The 25476-nt window shown below is 38.6% G+C and overlaps 1 protein-coding gene across 29 annotated transcripts in view; it reads right to left on the minus strand.

The window, feature by feature from the left end:
• HERC1 (HECT and RLD domain containing E3 ubiquitin protein ligase family member 1) overlaps window positions 1-25476 on the minus strand; it is a 236115-nt gene that overhangs the window by 29898 nt on the left and 180741 nt on the right. For 24 of the 29 annotated variants that reach the window (XR_004960256.1, XM_036265948.1, XM_036266229.1 and 21 more), the window contains 14 exons: window positions 25248-25448; window positions 23739-23913; window positions 20490-20760; window positions 20138-20351; window positions 18850-19109; window positions 11608-11735; window positions 7702-7829; window positions 6265-6465; window positions 4808-4938; window positions 4350-4549; window positions 3866-3971; window positions 2220-2366; window positions 1587-1688; window positions 176-349 (listed from right to left, as the gene is read on the minus strand). Coding sequence is in view for 28 of the 29 variants with exons in the window: in XM_036265948.1 (XP_036121841.1) it covers window positions 176-349; window positions 1587-1688; window positions 2220-2366; window positions 3866-3971; window positions 4350-4549; window positions 4808-4938; window positions 6265-6465; window positions 7702-7829; window positions 11608-11735; window positions 18850-19109; window positions 20138-20351; window positions 20490-20760; window positions 23739-23913; window positions 25248-25448 (2438 nt within the window). In the remaining variant the exon portion in view is untranslated. The remainder of the gene's footprint in view (window positions 1-175; window positions 350-1586; window positions 1689-2219; window positions 2367-3865; window positions 3972-4349; window positions 4550-4807; window positions 4939-6264; window positions 6466-7701; window positions 7830-11607; window positions 11736-18849; window positions 19110-20137; window positions 20352-20489; window positions 20761-23738; window positions 23914-25247; window positions 25449-25476) is intronic. The other 5 variants (XM_036267182.1, XM_036267102.1, XM_036267019.1 and 2 more) reach the window with 3 other exon arrangements.

A 25476-nucleotide genomic window follows, 5' to 3' on the forward strand; every position in this document is an offset into this window, starting at 1 on the left:
TTAGGATTATTAACAACTGTTATATAGGCATGACTGAGTTTCATTTAATTCTGCACAAATAGCTCCATGTATTTTCCTCAGACCTCATGCTCTTAAGGGATAAATTCAAAGGTATAATTCAAAGTCCAAAGCACCAGGCATCTGTAGATCTATAGGAATGAGTATAATCAATCACCTTTTCATAGGCATACTGTTCCTGAAGCATCATGGGTAGCCGCTCCAGAAATGCTCTCATGCAGGGAGCCATGTTTAATCCCAGGACACCCTGTTGTTTCAGTGCTGTCCTACAGGTTGCTAAAACATGATTGGCAGCCGCCCATTCAGCTGTACAATTCACGACCAAAACATCCTGATGGGAAATAAATCATGCCACATGATTTGTTTAAATAAAAGAGAAAATTATATCACCATTCACATCTGAGAAAATTCATTCCAGTAACTGCATTAAACATGTTTGCTTTTTGGGCATTTTATGCTGTACTTTCAATGCCTATGAACTTCAAAACATCCTGAGTTTTGTCTAAGTAAAAACAAGTGAATAAGAAATAACCATAAAATTTATAAATTACTCTGGATTAGCTGATTCTTGTTAAAAAGATAACAGCAATTATTTGCTATTACAGAGGACTTGTAGGGCAAGGTATCTAGTGTATTCTAAGAGTCTAATATGACTACACTATACTAGAAGAAGTAGTACTCTGCCTGCTGAGGGACATATCTGCAAAAGAAGCAACACTGTTCTACTGTGGGCTCTATAGTTTATTCTACATAGGCCACTACTGTCTAGGGTTTGATTCTACATTTTACTTCAGTAGGACTATTCATGCAGCTTTACAGTTCTATTTTAATATCATTTAACCACATAAAATGTAAACCAGAGCAGCTTGGCTGGTGTGGCTCAGTTGTTGAGAGACTACTCATGCACCAAGAGGTTGCTGGTTCGATTCCTGGTCAGGACACATGCCCAGGTTGTGGGCCAAATCCCCAGCAGGGAGCATGCAGGAGGCAGTCAATCAATGTTCTCTCTCATCAATGTTTCTAGCTCTCCCTCTCCCTTCCTCTCTCTCTAAAATCAATAAAGAAAAAAAAAGTAAACCAGAGCAGCATATTGGTTCTATTCATTAAGGGTATAAAAAGCAATACTGTAGGGTATAATGTTATATCACAGACTCGTTTCACAGCAGGGAGCTAGTATTTTTATTCACAGAATATTAAATTTGGAAGCCAAAATATATTGTGTATACTTAAAAATCTTTGGGATGGTCCTTCCTTTCAGGGAAAGTTTTTTTGAGACAGTCTGATGCTATCTCAAAAATGGCAGAAAGTAAAAATCCACTAAATAACTTCTAATGGAAATAAAGCCATCCAAAAATTAAACATTTCACTAATGGCTAGGGTACAATACAGTACTAGATTGTAAACCTGGGTTCTATTTTTCTTTCTGCCACCAAATAACTGCATTTTCTTGGGCAAATAACAATCCCTCTGAATATCAGTTTTCTTCTCTGTAAAGTGGAATGCTTGACTATAATTTCTAACATATGTTATAGGCTGACACCCTATGATTTCATATAACTGCAAATTACCTTTGATCTATTTGAACAAGCAGCAACCCCAACATCTGGAATCCATACTGTGGTCTGAATAGCTCCAGAGCCTATCACAACAGTTTGCAAGACAGAGCCATCCTAAAATGAAATGTATTTGTCAATACACATTACTTAACTTTAGTTATTATTTACATTTTAAATTTATACTTCACATTCACAAAAACATTCTAAAATCTACACTTCAGCTAAGTTTGGCGATGTTTGATTACATACCTACTACCCAACTGTCTAGAGCCTACCTAGATCACTTTCAATAAGAAAAATTAAAGTGGAGAATTCTGAAAGTTTTTCCAGTACTCAAGGTATTATTACACAATATATTCCTAGGTCTGGTTAATTTTCATTATTTGTAAGTTAATGTAAAAACATTTAAGATAAAAATAACATTTGTAGCCTGGCCAGTGTAGCTCAGTGGACTGAGCATCGACTCATGGACTGAGAGGTCCTCGTTCGATTCCTGGTCAGGGCACATGCTCGGGTGTGCAGGAGGCAGCCGGTTAATGTATCTCTCTCACATCGATGTCACTATCTCTCCCTTCCTCTCTCTCTCTAAAAAATTAATAAAAATATATTTAAAAATAAATAAATAAATAACATTTGTACTCTTACCCTTAAAGACCAAATGTTCATGAGCCCACCTAGTCCACCAGATACCAGGGCCAACCCATCTGAACTGAAGGCAACTGTCCGGACAGGGGTGATGTGTCCCCGCAGCTGATAAACACACTTGGCTCCAGCTGGTTTCCTATATCCATCCTGCAATTCAGTTTTATTTTTAACATGTATTGAAATAAAAACAATTTATAGATTCAAGATTTACAATTCATTCTTGGAAATTTTATATTTCGGGAGAAGGGAAGGACAACTCTCAGAAGGATTAGCCTGAATGAGAAAATAATAAAACATTAACCTGGTTCTCCTTTGCTAAAGGTAAATTTTACCTTTTTTGATACATTTCTAAATTCTAATTATCCCTCAGAGATAGAAAAACTTTAACTTCTATTTCCTAATGAGTGTTTTAATTTTTAAAGTTAGCTTTATGTAATTTTCATATTTAGGTTATAACTTTTTTTTTTTTTTTGTGGTACATGCCCCTAGCGGAAATCGAACCCGGGACTCTCTGGTCCACAGGCTGATGCTCAATCGCTGAGCCAAACTGGCCAGGGCTAGGTTCTAACATTTGAGAATTGTACATGCTGGCTCTATACAAACAAGCCCCTTTTTTTGTTGCAGATGGTTCTGTCATGAGTCTAATTTTGTGTTTGCACTGCAGGTTTTAGAAGTGTGATATGTAAAGCCTGTCCAAATACTCTCCAGCACAAAGAGCAAACTAGATGTATCTTTAGTACTTCTACCTCCACCTCTGCAATATCTTCCTCTTATTAATGAGCTACCTACTTATCCTTTCTTCCCTTTCTCCCCACCCTTAAGCTTCCACTTCCTTATAGTTATGACAGAGTATAATACCAGATGTACTTATTTACCCAAAGATGACATAAAACCTATTTCTTCCAGGGGTATTTGTGTCATGAATAAAAGAAAGAGCAACTGAGGTTGCAAACTGGTAGCTCAGGGATGCAATTTGATTTGCCACACAGTGTAGTAAAGAATTTTAAGTCAGGTACCAATGTGTAACATTGGGAGATTTTACTTAAAACACTAGACTTTTGGCTTCGATTAAAAAAAAACACAAAAAAAACTAGACAATTTAGTAACAATAGGCTCTCATTTCTTAAGGGTAACAATTAACTTTGTGGCAACTGTGCCCATTACATGAAGCATGTGTACTTTTGTTTTTTGTTTTTGTTTTTTAACCCTCTCCACACCTTCCAATTCCTAGCTTCAGGAATTTGTTATTTGCCTAAATGGCCTGTAAGCATCTATGTAAATTCATAACCTCTGTTTAAGGTAAAGGGACTGTTCTTCATAGGTGGAATTATGGTATCAGTAGGAGATACTTTGGATAGATGTGCTCCCATGGTGTTCCTACTTCACTGTACCAAAGATTTAACTTAGAACTCATCTATCTGTGGTATCAATTATATCCATTACCATAAATGATCACCACTCAATTTTTATTGAATATCTCACCTTAACAAGTGATAATAGTGTCTGTGACTTTAAAAAAAGTAAGCTAATTCAGAGAGCACACAAAGTATGACAATCATTCACATTTCTCTAATGGATCTTGGCCTTTGAGAACATATACTATCTATGGTTTCAAATAAGGTCTTAAAAAATACCAGAATGTTTACCTGGCAATTTGATTCCTGATCCCACCATCCTTCTGAAGTAGCCATACTAGTTTGTGTGGTATCTTGTGGAATACGCCAAACACATACTAAGCCACTCTGACAGCCACTTAAAAAAATGATCACATAAAACCAAAACATGTCAGTATGCAGATGTAACAATATTTTCAAATAACAATCAACTAAGACCTGATAGAACTATTACAGTATTATTTTTAAATTTATTTGTAGTTGCTATGCTATAATAAATACAACTAGGTCCGCTATTACAACAACATCACACCTATATAAGGAGATCACATACCAAGTTTCAAATTCTTTATATTTCTAAGGTTGATCTTATGGTATTACACATTTTAAGACTAGTAACTGACAATAAACTGTACTAGTACTGAGAAGCCACATTTAATGCAAGTAACAGTTTATATTAATATAAAAATTAAGACACACACACACACACACACAAACACACAAATTTACAACATACGTAGCCAACAGTAAATGCAACTTGGATCCTTTCCCTGGGAGGCTGCACCAAGAGATGCCATTTACAATAGATGGATGGCAGAGTGAATGTAGACAGCACCAGCATCCTGAAATAGGCCCCCAGAGTTTCACATTTTCTTCTTTGGCACATGTCATAAGAATATGACCTGTTGGGTCCCACTTCATACTAACAAGAGTATCCTTAAAATGGTAAGGGGGAAAAAAATATCATATTAATGCTTCCTTCACAAATACTTTAAACTCAATATTTATGACCTTTTCTATTACTTATTTGAAAATCAATATTATATGCAAATCAGACACTGTTATATTATTCCCAATCACTAAAATATTAAATCGTAAGTGACGAATGTAACAAATTTTTAAAGAAACTAATATCAAGGAACACTACAGTAAGACATTTTTTAAAAAAGTAATCATCTGGTAAAGATGTTTTACCTTATGTGCATCAATCAGAACAATGCCTCCCTTCTCAAGTGGTTCCTTTGTTCCCAATAATAATTTTCCATCAAAATATCCCACTGCAAATGGTCTGTCTTCACTGAACCAAGCAATGCAAGTTACAGACACTAACATAAGAATAAAATAAAAATAAAAAAGAAAGAATATAAAAGAGAGAAACTTATTTGTCATTGTCTAACTTAAAAGACAAAGACTTTGTAACAAATATGTGTTACTACAATCACTGCAAGTAAGTTTCCAGATATCTCTGTAATAAATTTAGACAAAATATAGGCTTATAGCAGGGATTCCATGTAACCCACTTTAAAAGCATTATTTTTAAGTGATAAGGACTACATTTAAAAATATATATTTATATTTTTTTCAATTATAGTTTACATTCAATATTATTTTTATTAGTTTCAGGTGTATGGACTAGCTCATTTTTTAATCTTTCCTTACTTTCAGTTAGTACTGAAAAAGACAAAAATTGAATTCCCTTGATAATTTTAAGTGATTGTACCAGGTTTTTTTCCTTTTGGACCAGAATGTACCATGAAACTGAGCAGTGAAATAATCTAAGTCATAGAGAGAAAATTACTTGTACTTTCTTTTCCTTAACAGTCCTTTCTCAGTGTGTTCCCTATTCTATCAAGTAGATTCTATTCTAACAATACATATTCATATTTGCTTCTTTAAGTATATATAACACTGGATGGCTAAAAAAAAAAAAAAGTAAAGAAAACAACACTATTTATTTGTAGGAGTAGAATGGGAACTAAGTAGATGGGAGAAAAGTTTTTTATTGTGTGTCTTTAAATTTTTAAAAATTTGAATCCTATGGATGTATTAAAAAAAACCTTTAAGAATCCCCAAACTGTTCTATTCTGTTAACAGAGTACCATTTAAGCTAGGGCTGTGAAGTTTGAAATAGCTTACTCCCCCAAACAACTAAAAAACTATCTAGTAAGATGCCTATGTATCCAAAGGGAACAAAGTGAGACATTAAATGAAAGTAAACTTCTTACTATCTCTTGTCAGAGTAGGAACTCCCCTCCTCTTTCCCCCATTTCCTCAATTTCATTCATTTGTTAACAATTTCATCTCTACCAACGGTTATCTTTTTTCTCTTGGGCATTCCTAACTTTCAAGGGAGACTCAGAGCCTGCCATAAGTGTTCAGATGCTTACACAAAAGATTATTGACTAATATAATACTATCAGATCTCTTTTGGCAGAGACCTGTGCTATGGATTGGGAGAGAAGTATCTTTCAACTTAGTGACTAAAGTAAAATACTAATTGGACAATTTAGAAAACAAAGCCAAAAGTAATATTCACTCAGCATTTTTAAAAGCAAGTGCCAAAAAAAACCCAAAAAACCCCAAAACAAAAAAACCAGTCTATTTGATTAGGGGGATCGCTTTCTCAACAAGATGCAAATCTAGTCATTTACCATCCTTTCGATAGCAATGCTCCAATTCTCGACGGTGCATGGTGGACACATCAACAACTTCAATTAGTCCTAAAGATCCATCCATCCGTCCCACCAACAATAATTCTGGAGACTCTCCTGACCAGGCTGTAGCTGGACCCTCCTCTGGCCAAGCCAGGGAAGATACCCAATGAGGCTGAATATCTACAAATCCTTTCCCTCCTAAAGAGAAAAAAAAATGTTAACTGCTTATTACTTAATTCTTAAAAACAATAACGAGAACAAAAATAAATACTACTTAATTCTAATATAACTCAAAGCATTCCTCACATTAAAAATAGCCTACTAATGAATATGAATGTAAGACAAAATCCTTCATTTATATAAGACACAGATTAAGAAATAGGCTTTTCTAGAACTATGAATGGAACAAAAATGGTAGCTTTATAGCAAAAAGAGTTAAGGAAAATACTCGGGGTACAAATGTTTATCATTTACACCCTTTCCTAATAATTACTGAAAACCAAACTAACATAAGAAATTTATCTGTAGTCAGGGCTGGTTATTCCTTCAAATATGTGAACCAGAATAGCCATTCCTCAAATGTGCAAAAATGAACAAAATACTGATAAGCCCACGATTACATTAATGATTTTTACTTTCCAGAGAGGTATTATTAAAAATTGACAAGAGCCCTGGCCAGTTTGGCTCAGTGGTTAGAGTGTCAGCCCACAGAACAGAGAGTCCTGGGTTTGGTGCCCACTAAGGGCACATACCTCGGTTGCAGTTTGTCCCCAGCCTGGGTTGGGGTCATGTAGGTGGTGACCACTCAATGTGTCTCTCTCACATTGATGTTTCTCTCTCTCTCTTTCTCCCTCTCTCCCTCCCGCTCTATCTGAGGATAAATGCAAAACAAAAAAGTGCTCAAGTGAGGATAAAAATAGAAAAAAAAATGACAAGAGTTTGTACCTGTGAGACAGACATAATTAATAGAAATATTTCAAGTGATTTAAAAGAATACATAGCTGGAAATTCAGTGACCACTACTTCTTCTCAAATCCTACTCTGAATACTTAGCGATACGTGAAAATAATTTTTAGTTCACAGCTGCTGGGTTAGTTGAAACTCCAAGAAAAGAAAGTTAGGATTTGTTTTTAGAGAGAGAAAGGAAGGGAGATAGAAACACCAATCGGCTGCTTCTGGTACCCCCCCGCCCCCCGCCCCGCACCCGGGGATTGAGCCCAGGTTGTGGGCCCTGACCAGGACAGAACCAGGACCTCTCAGTCCACGAGACAATGCTTAATCCACTGAGCCACAAGGGCCGGGCAGCACTTCCTCTATAATTTAAACCGTATTATGCACAGATTTTCATAGCTGATGAACAGACTGTGAGTTTCAAGGTGAAGGAAAGCCACTGTTTAGACTCAAAAGTACCTTTAGTATTTACATGACTCTTACCATTAACTTGCCAGATATTCACCATCTTTTCCAAAGCACCAGCTAGATATTTGCCACTGATACTCCAGGTAACAGGTAAGAAACTTGGATCACTGGGTGACCCCAGGCTTTCCTCAGCATCCCCTTCCCTAGAATATAATAGATATGTATGAAATTTTAATCCCCATCATCCTAAAGTAAACTAAACCTTGAATCTTAAAGTAAGCATTTCATGTAGACCTCAGTACATAATAGTAGATTCTTAACATCTCAAAAGCTTGGCTAGCAATATCTGACAATCACATATTCACTAGTGTTTGTCATAATGTGAAAAACAGAATTATAAAGAGTGATGCTTAAATCATGCATCATTTAATATAGTACATAATTTGTCAATAGAGACATTCTGATTCTGTATGGGTTGTACAATGGTTTTTATTCAGAACACATTGAGTCTTGTTTGCCTGATCTCTAGGTAAGTTCTCAGGAAAGAAATACCTATACCTAGCTACATTCTACTACAGAAGAAATATCATTACTCTAATTCCTACATAATCCTTAAAGAATGATGCAATATTAGCCTACTGTTTTACAGAACTAAACATTTATTTGCTAGAGTGTAGACTTTGATTTCATTCTGAGTAAGTTCAGATATAGTTAATAATTTTTTAAAAATTTATCTTTATTGTTGAATGTATTACAAATGTTCCTCCTTTTTCCCCTACAGACCCTCTCCTCCCGCCCCCCTTCCTGCCTTTCCCCACACTGTTATCTGTGTGCACTGGTTGTGCATATGTGCATATAAGTTCTTTATTTCTTCCCACCCTCCTACCCCCCTTCCCTTTGAGGTTTGTCAGTCTAACAACCAATTTGTACTTCTTAATGCCTTCACCTTTTTCATCCATTCCCCCAACACCTCTCCCATCAGGCAACCAACAAAATGTTCTCTGTATCCATGAGAATGTTTCTGTTCTGCTTGTTCATTTGGTTTGTAGATTCAATTGTCAATAGGTATGTACTTACTGCCATTTTGTTTGTTCATATTTTTTATCTTTTTCTCAAGAAGACCCTTCAGCATTTTGTATAACACTCGTTTGGTGGTGATGAACTCCTTTAGCTTTTTCTTGTCTGGGAAACTCTTTATATGGCCATTGATTCTAAATGATACCTTTGCAGGATAAGAGTAATCTTGGTTGTAGGTCCTTGCTTTTCATCACTCTGAACATTTCTTGCCACTCTCTTCTGGCCTGCAAAGTTTCTTTTGAGAAAACAGCTGACAGTCTTAGGAGAGCGCCCTTGTAGGTAACTAACTGCTTTTCTCTTGCTGCTTTTAAGATTCTCTCTTTGTCTTGAACCTTTGGCATTCTGATGATGATGTGTCTTGGTGTGGGCCTTTTGGGGTTCATCTTGTTTGGGACTCTCTGTGCTTCCTGGACTTGTATGTTTGTTTCCTTCACCAAGTTAGGAAAGTTTTCTGTCATTATTGTTTCAAATAGGTTTTCAATTTAGCTCTCTTCTCCTTCTGGCACCCCCATGATGCAAATGTTGGTATGCTTGAAGTTGTCCCAAAGGCTCCTTACACTAGCCTCATTTTTTTTGGATTCTTTTTTCTTTTTACTGTTCTGACTGGATGCTTTTTGCTTCCTTATATTCCAAATTGATGGTTTGCTTCTTGGCTTTAACTACTCTACTACTGAATCTCTGTAAATTATTCTTTATTTCAATTAGTGCCTCCTTCATTTCTGACTGGTCCTTTTCTATGCTCTTGAGGCCCTCACTAAGTTCACTGAAGTTCTCACTAAATTCAATGAGCATCCTTATAAGCAGTGTTCTGAACTCTGCATCTGTTAGATTGCTTATCTTTATTTTTTCTTTAGTTCTTTTCCTGGAGTATTGTTCTGTTCTTTCATTTGGGACCTGTTTCTTTATCTCCTCATTTTGGCTGCCTCCCTGTGTTTATTTCTATGTATTAGGTAGAGTTGCTATGTCTCGTGGGCCTCCTAAGGTGGCCTATTGTAGTAGGTGTCCTGTAGGGTCCCGAGGCACAGCCTCCCTGGTCTCCCAGCTGGGCCCTCGAGGTGTAGCCTTCGTGTGGACTTTGCACCCTTCTGTTGTAATTGAGTCTTGATTGCTGTTGGCACATCAACGACAGGGTTTTACTCAGGCTGATCAGCTGCAAGGACTGGCTGTGCCCACTATCCACCGATTTCTGACTACCTTGGATGATCAGCTGTGCAGGGGCTCACCACACAGAGCAAGACTTACTTCAGCAAGGCTCTGGTACCCACTGAGTTCATTCCTTGAGTGTGTCACTTGTGGAGGTGATTCGGTGGTGGTGCTTCGCAGTGTTCTGAAGCTGTCCACTGGGTGTGCTGGCTCTGGGACAAGGTCAGCCACTGCCTGTGTTCTACCTGGGGCCACCAGGCATAAGCTACAAAGCAGTCTGCAGATGGCTGCTTCCTGTGCTAGGTTTGAAGGTGCGAACCAACAGGCAAAGCCAAGTTGCGAACCAAGGCTGACTACTTCTAGTGCCAGACCCGGGGCCACTTAACGAGAGGTATGGGGCTCACTGAGACCAGATGCTGCTTGTTTGAGAGAATTAAAAGAAATCTGAAGCAGGATCCAAGACAGGCCATTCCTGTGGTAAAGCAACTGGCAACAGCTTGGGTTGGCCTGAAAGCTGGGTGGGGCAGGGCCTCAGGGAATCACCAGGGCGGAGCAAATAGTGTGAGCCAGGATGCTGGAGTCCCAGATATGGCTGCTGCCTGCTGGCCTCGTCGGGGGAAGGGTTCACCAAAGCAACAAAGGCTTCCGACAGCATTCTATCCAGGAGAAAGCTGCCTCTTCAGCCCTCGCCCCGATGCCAAACAACTCAGTTCTTCCCCCATATGTCACTGGTGCCTTTCAAGCTGCCTCCCCCATGCTAGAGGTCAGAGGCATCGAGTTCAAGTGCAAGCCCTTTAAGAGGAACTGCCTGGGGCTTCAGCAGCCTCAGCCTCCCTCAGCCTCAGTTCCTGCTGGTTTTTACAGCCAGAAGTTATGGGGACTTCTCTTCCTGGCACTGGAACCCTGAATGCCAGGGTGTGGGAGGGGGGCCCCTTACTCCTCAGGGAGGACCTTCCCGGCCGAGGTATTCTCCTGATTTTTATCTACCACACGAGGGTGTGGGACCAGCCCACGCCTCCACCCCTTCTACTAGTCTCGATGTGGCCTCTTCTTTCATTTTGTAGTTGTGGGACTTCCATTTCAGCTTGATTTTGTTAACTTTAACTTCCATATTACTAGCCCCAGCCTCTTATTGTTTAACCTAACCCCAGGCCCCTTATTCAAGGAAACCAAAGCTTATCGCTCCGGCCAGTTGGAACAGTATCCTGAAACCCCCACCCAAACCTAAATAGCCGCTTGAGGAGAAGAACAACCTTCAGAAAGACCCCAGCCCCAACCAATCAAGGACGACTGCGACTCCTCGGCGAGCAACCACCCACCCCAGCCCTAAGTTTAAAAATCCTTAGTCTGTACGAGCCGGCTGCTGCGCTCTACTTGGAGGCAGCCCGGCAGGTATTTCCTTGATAAAACTGCACTTTCTGGTTACTCAGCACCATCCTGTTCTTATAGATTTCAGGTGGTTTTAAATGATGGTTGTTCTGTAGTTTAGTTGTAATTTTGATGTGGTTGTGGGAGGAGACAATCCCATGTTTACCTACTCCGCTATCTTGACTGGAAGTCCTCAATAGTTAATTTTATTTGCCAAATAACTATTCTGAATATTTAAAACACACAGTGAGGATATAGTAAGACTATTCTAAAAAATAACTGCAAAAAAAATTTTAGTGACAGTGTGATTACATTAACACAACCAAAATAAAGCATGTTTAGAATTCTCTCATTTTAAATGTTACACAAGAAAAAGATAACATTAGCACTCACAGTCTGTTGAACACGCAGGTCTGTTGCAGTGAATACTGCTTCTTGGTAACATTCCACACCCGAATGGTGCCATCATTGCCGCTTGTAGCCAAGAGTCCTTTTTTATTACACCAAACACAAGTCATTACCTAGAAAAGTTGAAAATGTCCATCAATATTTGAGCAAGTTTTGAGTCAAATGATTCTGTCATTTAGAAAAGTTCTATCAAATTAAAAAAAAAAAATCTACCATGAAACTGTAAAAGTATCCATGTTATAATGCAATAGGCATGGTCTCATTCTTTTCTATTTAGGTTATAAATATACACCTATTTAAAGTATAGTTTTAAAGTACTATGCCCCAAATCATTTGTATTATCTGAGATCTGTTGAAATCTTTACTAAACATGTTTAATTTAAAAACATGTTAATTTAGCCCTGGCTGGTTTGGCTCAGCGGTTAGAGCGTCAAACTGCGGTCCACAGAGACCCGGGTTCGGTTCCCGCTAAGGGCATGTACCTTGGCTGCAGTTTGTCCCCGGCCCTGGTTGGGTTGTGTGGGTGGCGGCCACTCGATGTGTCCCTTTCACATCGATGTTTCTCTCTCTTCCTCTCTCTCCTTCCCGCTCTATCTGAGTAAAAAATGGAAAAATGTCCTCGGGTGAGGATGAAAAAAAAAAAAAATAAATAAATAAAAATAAATAAATAAAATAAAAACATGTTAATTTAATTCCATATAAATACTACAAGATTTAAAAATAAAAAATTTTGAACCAGGAAAAATGGCGGCGGAGTGAACGGAGCTACACAGACCGTCTCCCAGAACCAAACTGGAATTACAACTATAACACAGACAAATCGACAGGAAAAAGCAACAGAAAAGCAGCTTGCGAGGACCATACAACGAGGGACACTGACTCCATCCCGGTAGGCTTGCGAAGGCGCAAGACGGGGCTGGGAGCGCACGGTCGGCAGCTCGGCAGCGGCCTCAGCTATAAGCGGCGCCCGCGGGTTACACTCCCAGGCGGCCCCACAGCGCAGCCGGGACAGAGGCTGAAACAGCCACAGCCACTCACCTTGGGCTCCGGCGGAGGGAGGGCGGACTGGACTGGAACTGTGTCGGGACACTCGGGATTTGGAGGGCGCTCAGAGCTTTGGCTGAGTGCAGCCACTCAGGACGGTGGCCACATTGCTCCTTCCCAGGGCTCTGGGGAGAGGCAGCAGCCCCTCCCTCGGAGATCCAACCCCACCCTGTGGGCCATTGAAGTGCTAATTGAGGCTCACTAACAACCAGCATCTGCCCCACCCTTCTGAAAGCCCCTTGGCTGAGCACCAGAGGGAGTTTTTCAATCAACTAACAACCCAAAACTCATCAATTAACCTAGACTGCTAGCCTCCAGGCAAAAAGCTAGAGGATAACAGTAAGTTTCCTAGGCTGGCAACTTTAACCAGGAAAGTAAGACTTGACAGTGGTGTTCAACGCGGGTCCTCCCTCCCTCATCTAAACACAGGAGAGGGAGCCACAAACAGCAGAACACCAACACCCACAGGGAGAACTTGACAGGCTCCAAAGCCCACAGTGATAGCTAAAATGGTGAAACACAGAAACAGAAGCCAAATGAAAGAGCAAGACACCTCCACCGAAGATGAGATCAATGTGGAGCAATTAGGCATGTTAACAGAGCTAGAATTCAGAGCCATGATCTTGAGGAAGCTGAACAGCATGAGTAAGGACATAGAGACATTGAAAATAAGCCAAATGGAAATTAAAAACCAACAAGAAGAGATAAAAAATGACATATCCGAAATGAAAAACACATTGGAAGGTTTAAAAAGAAGAGTAGGGGAAGCTGAGGACCGGATCAGTGAATTAGAAGACAGGGTAGAAAAAATCAACCAATCAGAAAAACAAAAGGAAAAAACTATTAAAAAACAGGAAGACAGCTTAAGAGAACTATGGGACAACTGGAAACGTAATAATATTCGCATCATAGGAGTCCCCGAAGAAGAAGAAAAGGAGCAAGGGATAGAGAATATATTCAAAAAAATAGTGAGAGAAAACTTCCCTAATTTGGTGAAGGAAGAAGGCATTCAAGTTCAAGAAGCACAGAGAGTCCCAAGTAAGAAGAACCCAAACAGGCCCACACCAAGACACATAGTAATTAAAATGCCACAAATTAAAGACAAAGAGAGAATCCTAAAAGCAGCAAGAGATAAGCAACAGGTTACCTACAAAGGGAACCCCATAAGGCTCTCAGCTGACTTCTCACAAGAAACATTACAGGCCAGAAGAGAATGGCATGAAGTAATCAAAGTCATGAAAAACAAGAATCTGAATCCAAGACTACTCTACCCAGCAAGGCTATCATTCAAAATAGAAGATCAAATAAAGAGCTTCCCAGACAAAAAAAAGCTAAGGGAATACATTAGCACCAAACCAGCACTGCAAGAAATGTTAAAAGGACTGCTGTAATTAGCAGTAGAAATGGGAAGAAAAATAGAACCACACTAAACAAAAATGGCAATAAATAAGTACATATCAATAATCACCTTAAACGTAAATGGATTGAATGCTCCCATAAAGAGACACAGAGTAGCTGATTGGATAAGAAAGCATGACTCATCTATATGTTGTTTACAAGAGACCCACCTCTCAACAAAAGACTCACATCGGTTGAAAGTGAAAGGATGGAAAAAAATTTTCCAAGCAAATGGAAAGCAAAAAAAAGCTGAGGTAGCAATTCTCATATCTGATAAAATAGATTTCAAAATGAAGACCATAACTAGAGACAAAGACGGCCACTACATAATATTGAAAGGATCTATCCAACAGGAAGATATAACCCTGATAAACATATATGCACCCAGTATAGGAGCACCAAAATATATTAAAAATCTTCTGGAGGACTTCCAAGGAGAAATCGACAACAATACAATCATAGCAGGGGACTTCAACACCCCATTGTCAGCACTGGATAGATCCTCTAGGCAAAAAATTAGCAAGGAAACAGAGACTCTAAATGAAGCACTAGACCAAATGGATTTAATAGATATCTACAGAGAATTACACCCCAAAACTACAGAATACACATTCTTCTCAAGTGCACATGGAACATTCTCAAAGATAGACCACATGATAGGACACAAACTAAATCTCTACAAGTTCAAGAAGATTGAAATCATATCAAGCATCTTCTCAGATCACAATGGCATGAAACTAGAAATCAATTGCAACAAGAACATGCAAAGACATTTCAACACATGGAGGCGAAATAGCATGTTATTAAACAATGAATGGGTCACCGAGGAGATCAAGGAAGAAATTAAAAACTTCCTGGAAACTAATGAAAATGAACACACAACAACACAAAATCTATGGGATGCAGCGAAAGCAGTTCTGAGAGGGAAGTTCATAGCACTACAGGCCTACCTCAAAAAACAAGAAAAATTTCTAACTGACTGTCTAACCTCACAGCTTAAAGAATTAGAAAGCAAACAAAAAGAAAACCCCAGAGCAAGTAGAAGGAAAGAAATAGTAAAGATCAGAGCAGAAATAAATGACATAGAGACCAAAAAAACAATTCAAAGGATCAATGAAACAAAGAGCTGATTTTTCGAAAAGATAAACAAGATAGATGGACACTTAGCTAGACTCACCAAGAAACAAAGAGAGAGAACCCAAATACACAAAATCAGAAATGAAAGAGGAGAAGTAACAACCAACACCACGGAAATACAAAAGATCGTTAACAACTACTATGAACAACTATATGGCAACAAATTCGACAATCTCAGCGAAATGGACAAATTTCTAGAAACACACAGTCTCCCAAAACTATTCCCGGAAGAGATAGAAAACTTGAACAGACCAATAACAACTAAGGAAATTGAAGAGGTAATCAAGACTCTCCCAGCAAACAAAAGCCCAGGCCCAGATGGTTTCACAGGGGAGTTTTACCGAACATTCAAAAAAGAACTAACACCCATTCTCCTCAAACTATTTCAAAAAATTCAAGAAGAAGGAAGACTACCAACCACATTCTATGAGGCCAGCATAATTCTAATTCCAAAACCAGAAAAAGACACTACGAAGAAAGAAAACTACAGGCCAATATCCCTGATGAACATAGACGCCAAAATCCTGAACAAAATACTAGCAAATCGGATCCAGAAATACATCAAAAAAATTATTCACCACGACCAAGTGGGATTCATTCCAGGGATGCAAGGCTGGTACAATATTTGCAAATCAATAAACGTGATACACCACATAAACAAAATGAAGAATAAAAACCACATGATCATATCAATAGATGCTGAAAAAGCATTCGACAAAATCCAGCATCCATTTCTGATAAAAACGCTCAGCAATGTAGGAATAGAGGGATCATATCTCAACATAATAAAGGCCATATATGAAAGACCTACAGCCAACATCATACTCAATGGACAGAAACTAAAAACATTTCCATTAAGAACAGGAACAAGACAGGGATGTCCACTTTCGCCACTCTTATTTAACATTGTACTAGAAGTCTTAGCCACAGCAATCAGACATGAAGAAAAAATAAAAGGGATCCAAATTGGAAAGGAGGAAGTGAAACTGTCATTATTTGCAGATGACATGATATTGTACATAGAAAACCCTAAAGACTCCATCAAAAATCTATTAGACTTAATAAATGAATTTGGCAAAGTAGCAGGATACAAAATTAATGTCAAGAAATCGACGGCATTCTTGTACATCAATGATGAACTCACAGAAAGAGAAACTGAAAAAACAATCCCATTTACCATCGCTCCAAAAAAATTACGATACCTAGGAATAAACTTAACCAAAGAAGTAAAGGACCTATTTGCAGAAAACTACAGGTCATTGAAAAAAGAAATAGAGGAAGATATAAAAAAGTGGAAGCACATACCCTGTTCATGGATTGGAAGAATTAACATCATTAAAATGTCCATACTACCCAAAGCAATCTATAGATTCAATGCAATCCCCATCAAAATACCAACGACATATTTCATAGAACTAGAACAAATACTTCAAAAGTTCATATGGAACCAAAAAAGACCCCGAATAGCCACAGCAATCTTGAAAAAGAAGAACAAAGTTGGAAGGATCACAATACCAGATATCAGGTTATACTACAAAGCGACTGTAACCAAAACAGCCTGGTACTGGCACAAGAACAGGCATATAGACCAGTGGAACAGAACTGAAAACCCAGAAATGGACCCAAGGCAATACGCTCAATTAATATTTGACAAAGGTGGCAAGAGCATACAGTGGAGTAAAGACAGCCTCTTTAATAAATGGTGTTGGGAAAATTGGACAGCTACATGCAAAAAATGAAACTAGACCATCAACTTACACCATACACAAAAATAAACTCAAAATGGATAAAAGACTTAAATGTGACCCGTGAATCCATAAAAATTCTAGAAGAAAATGTAGGCAACAAAATTTCGGACATCATACGGAGCAGAATTTTCACTGATACATCACCTAAGGCAACAGAAATAAAGGAGAAAATGAACACATGGGACTACATCAAACTAAAAAGCTTCTGCACAGCAAAAGAAACAATCATCAAAATGGAAAGGCAACCCACTGTATGGGAGAACATCATTGCCAATGATGTATCAGATAAGGGGTTAATTTCCAATATATACAGAGTGCTCATACAACTCCACAAAAGGAAGACAAAGAACCCAATTAAAAAATGGGCAGAGGAGCTGAATAGACACCTCTCCAAACAGGACATACAAATGGCCAAGAGACATATGAAGAAATGCTCAACATCACTAATCATCAGAGAGATGCAAATTAAAACAACAATGAGGTATCACCTCACACCTGTCAGAATGGCCGCCATCAACAAATCATCAAACAACAAGTGTTGGCGAGGGTGTGGAGAAAAGGGGACTCTAATACACTGCTGGTGGGAATGCAGACTGGTGCAGCCGCTATGGAAAACAATATGGTGCTACCTCAAAAAATTAAAAATTGAACTTCCATTTGACCCAGTGATCCCACTGCTGGGAATATACCCTAAGAAGCCTGAAACACCAATCAGGAAGAATATATGTACCCCCATGTTCATAGCAGCACTATTTACAATAGCTAAGATCTGGAAACAGCGCAAGTGTCCACCAGTAGACGAATGGACCAAAAAGCTGTGGTACATATACACAATGGAATACTATGCAGCGGTAAGAAAGAAAGATCTCTTATCCTTTGAGACGACATGGAGGGACCTGGAAAGTATTATCCTAAGTGAAAGAAGCCAAGCAGAGAAGGACAAATACCACATGATCTCACTTATATACGGAATATAATGAACATAACAGTCTGAGGAATACAGTAGACCCAGACACATGGAAGTGGGGCACAGACTGACATCCCCCAGAAGAGGGGATGGGGGGTGGGGGGGTGGGAAGAGATAAATCACAGAACTTATATGCATGTATGCATGACCAATGGACATGGACAACTAAGCCGGGGACAGGGTGGAGGGGTGGGGGTGGGGGGTGCCAATGGGGTAAAAAGGTAAAATATCTGTAACAAAAAAATAAATAAATAAATAAAATTTCAAAAAAAAATTAAAATAAAATAAAAAAAAATAAAATAAAATAAAAATAAAAAATTTTTTTTATTGATTTTAGAGAGAGAGGAACGGAGAGAGAGCGAGAGATAAAAACATTGATGAGAGAGAACATCGATTGGCTGCTTCCTGCATGCTCCCTACTAGAGATTGGGCCTACAACCTGGGCATGCGCCCTGACCGGGAATTGAACCAGCGACCTCTTGGTGCATGGGTCGATGCTCAACCACTGAGCCACATGGACCGGGCTCAAGATATTTATATTTTATAAAATAATACAGACTAAGAAGTGATTTTAAAATTAGTGAATAGAGGCCAGTCTTCATTTCCCAAACTGCCCTTGCCACTGCTCAAGGGCCCAGCAGGTTATAGTAAAACGGTGAGGCCAATTGCTTTTCCTCTTGCATATATATAAACCTTCACCTTTTGTGAGGTTATTCCTTTGGTTTTCTTCTTATCCACCATCTGATTTTCCTATTTGTATACTATTATGTCAACCCAACATATAGAAAGAGTTGGTAACTACCAAACTACCAGATAAATACTAATAAGTTAGTGTGAGAAAGAGAGACATTTAAACTTTGAGTGCTTTGAGAAGGGCAGAAACTATTTATCCTACATAAGGTGATTAGCACACTTGTGACTCAAAATACATACTCTGTTCTGATGAGCCTCCAACTTGATAAAGGAACATTTTCTGAGATCTCCTCCCATATCAGCAAGTGTTTGTGGAGTAGTTTGGTTGTCACGGTCATGTGCAGCGAGAGTGCGCACGAGCTGCTGAGCAGCCCATTGTCTATGCTGTGAGGACAGCCTGGAGGACAGGCAGCAAGCTGCCAGGGCATTAGCCAGCTCCAGAGGGCCTACAGCAGAAGGATCATAGGAAGGATGGACATACAATTCAGCAATTAATCCTGCTTAAACAAAACAATGAAATGATGCCCAGGTGAGAGCTGGTGGTAGTGAACAAACAAAATGGGTTAACCCATATCTTCTAAGAATTAACACTTTTGCAAGCAATCATTTCACTAACATATGCATACAAAATATAAAGCATTTATCTCATCAAACTCTACAATAAATCTGATTCAATGCAAATATACATGTATATTCATCAATCAATAGTCTTTGCTCTAAGGACACATAGACTGAGAATGCAGCAGAAATAATTTTAAAGCCAGGGCAGAGGCAGCATGCCCTAAAGAATAAGAATTTGGCCCTTGCTGCCAAAAAAGATCTTAACAGCCTGTCAATTACTGGGCCGAGATCCTAAGGCCCATCTCTCTTGGACACATGGTCCTGATAAAGAGAAGGGTTGATAGTAGTGATTAAAAGCACTACCTTCAAAGTGTTATTATCCTAAGACAGAAAAACAGCACTAAATTATCTACATTTTATTAAGAAAACCTACCAGTATTATTATCTATGGCAGTAATTTTCAACTGGTGTGCCACAATAATTTTTAAAACATGCAATACCTGACTATTTCGTCAGGGGCACTGATCTCTTTTGTCAAATGAAAAAAATGACAACAGCCAAACACAACAATAGCTGCCTAGTATGAATGAATCAAAATTATATCTATTTTTTCTCTGTCAGATTGGTGAAAATTTTATTTTTTTGATGTGCCACAGAATTTTAATAGTTTATGTGTGCCATGAGATGAAAAAGGTTGAAAATAGGTGGTGACTTGAACCATAATCTAATAAAATAATCTAATCAAACCAAGACTAATTTGGTGCATTTTCTAATATTTATTTTCATACACAATGAAATAGTATCCATGTACTTCTTTTATGATCTAAACTTAAGAAGCATACATGATTTTACGTAATGCATCACATAGAACAATGCAGAAACACATTTAAAAAACATGAATCAAACTGATAAGAAGAATGTACAAATTGATTAGAAGACCACACAAATTAAATTGTATGAAACTTACCTTTCTTTTCAACTTCTGACTTATCATAGTTAGGTCTTAGTTTGGCCCCTTTGTCTGCTAGTAATGCCACAAGGGCCTGAGTTACAACAAAGTTTGGGGAGGTCACAAGCTTATTCTCTTCAGCAATTCCTCGGAGAAAGCTGGGTAGAAACTTTCGCTGAATTGGATCATCGACTGTAGTTAGATTTACACCTGTTGCAGCAGAAATCAAGTTCTGAAGAAACAATTGAAACAAACAGGTTTAATTTTTACATATAATTTTGGGACAAAAAAGATTTCACCCCAAAAGGCTCTTTTAAGAATTGGTTGGAAATAAGCAATGCAACAAGAAAAGCACTGAAAACTTGCTTACTTGTGTACACAACTGCACCAGGAGTTTTGCAGCACTAGGAGTGTTTGATGCCAGACATCCCACTGCTGTGCTCAGATAGGCAAGGCAAGAGATGGGTTTGTTGGTCTTGCTGTGCCCACCTCGCGAGCGTTCTGTGGTGCTTGCCATGGCAGAAGGGCTGGTGGAGAGGCCAGCCCTCCCAGCTGCAGCCAAGCACATTAATCGAACCAGCGTTCGGATATCTGTAAGTCCCAGAGATTCAAGACCAGCAGCCAGGCTACAACTGGAACCACTGTCAGGAAAGGAAAACACTTCAGATAAATAAAGAAAACAGTTTTCTTGAGGAATCATATGAAGTCCCACATATCACCCATAGTACCAAAAAACAAAATTAAAGACAAGTTGCACTATCACTAGTCATATGTCCTAGAAGATGTCAAAAAAGATTATGTAAGCTGAGAACTGTTATTGAAATATTTTAAGAAAATAAATATTGACATATGCTTGAAGTATAACTGAATTACTAAAGTATAACATACAGGAATGTTCACAAATCATGAATTTTCACAAACTGAACAACTCCCAGATCAAGAAACAGAACTTTGCCAGAACCTCAGCAGCCTGCTTGGGCCCTTCTCAGTCACTAGGCCCTCAAAGGTAACCACTATCCTGGCTTCTAAAGCCATAAATTAGTTTTGCCTGTTTTTAAATTTACATAACTAAAATAATAAAGTATTCTTTTGCATCTGCTTCTTTTGCTACACACTGCTTATACGATTCATCCATGTTGTTGCATCATAGCATTTTTTCATTGATATAAAGTCTGCCACTATTAATTTATCCATACAGATGATAATCAGGTGGTTTCCAGCATGGTGCTACTGTGAATAATGCTGCCATTAATGTTCTTGCTTATGTCCTTGGGTGTACATATGTAAGCATTTCTGTTGGATGTATATACCCAGAAATTCTGGGTCATGGAATATGTTAATATTCACCTTTAGTTGGTACTATCAGTTTTCCAAAGTAGTTGTACCAATTTATTTCCTCACCAGCTGTGTATGAGAGTTCTAAGTGTTCCACATCTTCATGCTCACCTTGTTCCCCCAGTATTTTAAATGTTAGCCATTCTGGTGGGTGTGAAGTAGTATCTCATTGGGTTTTCATTTTCATTTCTCTAAAAACTAATGAGGTTGAAGACCTCATTTTTTCATGTTTATTGGCCATTTGGAGATGCACTTTTGTATTTTGCCCATTTTTTTTCAGTTGTAAATCTTTTTCTTGTTGATTTATAGAAATTCTTTTTTTTGTTTTTTTTTTTGTTCAGATAGAGCGTGAGAGAGAGAGGAAGAGAGAGAGAGAGAAACATCGATGTGAAGGGACACATCGAGTGGCTGCCACCCGCACGACCAACCAGGGCCGGGGACAAACTGCAAACAAGGTACATGCCCTTAGTGGGAACCGAACCCGGGTCTCTCTGTACCACAGGCCGACGCTCTAACCACTGAGCCAAACCGGCCAGGGCTTGATTTATAGAAATTCTTTATATATTCTGTTGGTTATATGCATTGTTACTATCTTCTCCCAGTGGCCTTTTTTTTTTTAATCCTCACCCGAGGACATTTTTGCATTTATCTTCAGACAGAGCAGGAGGGAGAGAGGGAGGGAGAGAGAGAGAGAAACACTGACGTCAGAGAGACACATCGAGTAATTGGGGCTGGGGACAAACTGCAACTGAGGTATGTGCCCTTAGTGGGAACTGAACCCGGGCCTCTTTAGTCTGTGGGTTGACGCTCTAACCGCTGAGCAAAACCTGTCAGGGCCCAGTGGCCTTTTTTCTCTTTTTTTAACTTCCTGTCTTAATGACTTTTGCTGAACAGAAGTTCTTATTTAATGCAGTCCAATATATCAATTTTTTTCTTTATGGTGAATGCTTTTTTTTTAGATAGAGTGGGAGGAAGAGAGAGGAAGAGAGAGAGACAGAGAGAGAGAGAGAGAGAAACATCGACGTGAAAGGAACACATCGAGTGGCCGCCTACCGCACAACCCAACCAGGGCCGGAGACAAACTGCAATCGAGGTACATGCCCTCAGCGGGAACCAAACCGGGGTCTCTCTGGACTGCAGGCTCACGCTCTAACCGCTGAGCCAAACTGGCCAGGGCTATGGTGAATGCCTTTTGTAACTTGCTTAAGAAACCTCTACCTATCCCAAAATCAAGAATAAATTTTTCCTATGTTACCTTATAGAAACATTATTGATTTACCTTTTACATTTAGATACAAGAGCCACTTGGAAATATTTGTTTTATAGTATGAGGTTGGGACCAAGACTCATTTTTTCCTTATGTGAGTACACTATCTGACTTAGCCCAGATTATTAAAAAGACTATCTTTCCTCATTGCTCTCCAGTATAAACACCGTCATAAATCAAACCATAAATCAAGTATTTATCTATATGTGTAGGTCAGTTTCTGAACTCTTCTTCATCACTGTTCAAATTGTTTATTCTTAAACCAATACCACACAGTCTTATCTAAATTTTATTTTGAGTTTCTTTCAGGGTCCTTCTGCCTTCACTGACAGTTAAATACCCTAGCTGAACCATTTATTTATTTATTTGTTTGCTTGTTTGTTATTGATTTTTAGAGATAGAGGAAGGGAGAGGGGAACATTGATGAGAAAGAACATTGATTGGCCGCCTCTTTCCTGCACACCCCACACTGGGGACTGGGCCCACAACCTTGGCATGTGCCCTGACTGGGAATTGAACCAGCGACCTCTTGGTGCATGGGTTGACGCTCAACCACGGAGTCTACTGGCCGGGCAACCATTTCTTAAATGGATATCTTTTGGGTACTCTTGGCTCTCTTCCCTTTTTCAACATTATACCACAGTATGAACATGGCAAAAGTCTCGGAATCTGAAGGTTGACTGAGCTACACAGTTGGGTAATTCTGCAGAAAAACTCATCTGACCTTTTATTTTTATCCTGCACCAAATGAATCAACAGTCTTAGTTTTCTCATTTCTGATAATATGTTTGCATTTTACTCAGTTACTGTAATGGCATTATTTTCTACCTAAGAAGATCTAAGTATTAACTGAATGAATGAATAAATAGCAATGATGACTATGTCCAACTTCTGTCATTCAATAGTCGACATTCAAGTTTCTAAAAATTCTATCTCATTCTCCCAAACAATACCAGACGCCTATCTGATATATACTAGAAGCTAACTTAGCATAATTTGACACAAAATAACACCTACCTGACTGAGAGAAGAGACAGAGCTCTCATGACCATGGTTCTGGCCAGAAGTACCTGAGCAGCAGCAGTCACTCTCCTTAAAGCCACCACTCGGTCATGAGGGTTTGCTAAGGCAGCTGCCTGCTCACCTAACGTTATTCTCCCAGAGGAACTCTTTTCTATAGAGCCATGGCAACCTGAAAAACAAGATTTTGTTTAGTTCTCACACTGCAAGAAAAAAATATCTGAACTACTGAAAAATTTCCTCATTTTACCTAGGTTCTAGGCTGCAAGAAAATATAGCAAACCAAGATTGTTGTGTGTTTTTTAATAAAATAGTTGAATATATACATAGATTTTAAAGTGTACATTTTGTTTTGTTTTTTTATTGTTTCAAATATTACAGATGTCCCCCTTTACTCCCCACAAATCAATGTGTTTTGCTCATCTGAAACTTTATTATTCAGAAAATTCCTTGGGAGAAACAGATATTTCTAAGTCAACAATCTATTATAAAAGGAATGTGCTTCTCAAATTTTTTTTTTTTTTTTTTTTTGGTTTTATTTATTTTGCTCATGTATCACATCTACTAATATTACCAAATATTGAAAAGATATAGTTTTAAAAATATAGTTTTTTAAAGAAATAGTTTTTAGCTCTGGCTGGTTTGGCTCAGCTGTTGAAGCGTTGGCTCGCAAACCCATGAGTCATGGGTTCGATTCTGGTTAAGGGCATGTACCTCAGTTGTGGTTTGTCCCCGGCCCTGGTCAGGGTCGTGCGGGAGGCAACCAATCAATGTGTTCCTCTCATGTTGATGTTTCTCTCTCTCTCCCTCCCACTCTATGAAGATAAATAGAAAAATATCCTCGGATGAGGATTAAAAAAATAAAAATTAAAAATATGCTTTTTACATATAAAGAGTCATCAATACTGCCTCAATTCTTTTTTCTAAATGTTTTCATTGATTTTTTTTAGAGTGAGAGGAAGGGAGAGAGAGATAGAAACATCAATGTGAGGGAGAAACATCGACTAGCTGCTTCCTGCACGCCCTCTACTGGGGATCGAACCTGCAACTGGGCATGTGCCTTGACTGAGAATCAAACCGAGACCTCTCAGTCCATGGAACGATGCTCAATCCACTGAGCCACACCAGCCTGGCCTGCCTCAATTCTTTATTTTGTATTTCCTATAGGAAAAAGTTATTACACCCTCTCACCCAAATAAAAAAAGACTGCAAAATAGTTTTTAATCAGTTCCAGGATTCTCTTATCACAAGGTTAAAAAAAAAGTCTTACTCATATTTTATAAAATTTTTTTTAACTCTTCACTATTTCATAAAAAGAGCAACAAAAATCAAAGTTTAATATTGCATTATATTTTAAAAATGTTAAAACAACTGGCTCAAGATACTTGATGGGGTGGGACAATGTTGAATCCTTATTCTTATTATTTATCCTTACCTTATTATTTATCTAAGAAATAAATTAATATATACTCCATGAAATCCATGCCAATCAGCATATCAATTTACCTATTTGCATCAAAGTCTCTTCCATACTGTTGGTGGCTGTTACCATTGCTACTGATGCTCCCAATGGATCACTGTCCGGGAATTGAACTGGTTCTGGTACAATACGTCGATCATTTAAACCAAGTGGTCCAGCAAGTAATTCAAATTCTTCTTCACCTGTTAGCTTTTCATCTTCATCAACATCCAACATGTCCCAGTCTTCTGGAATTTAAATAAATATATGTATCGT

Source organism: Molossus molossus, unplaced genomic scaffold, assembly GCF_014108415.1.
Source record: "Molossus molossus isolate mMolMol1 unplaced genomic scaffold, mMolMol1.p scaffold_m16_p_1, whole genome shotgun sequence".
NCBI lineage: Eukaryota > Metazoa > Chordata > Mammalia > Chiroptera > Molossidae > Molossus > Molossus molossus.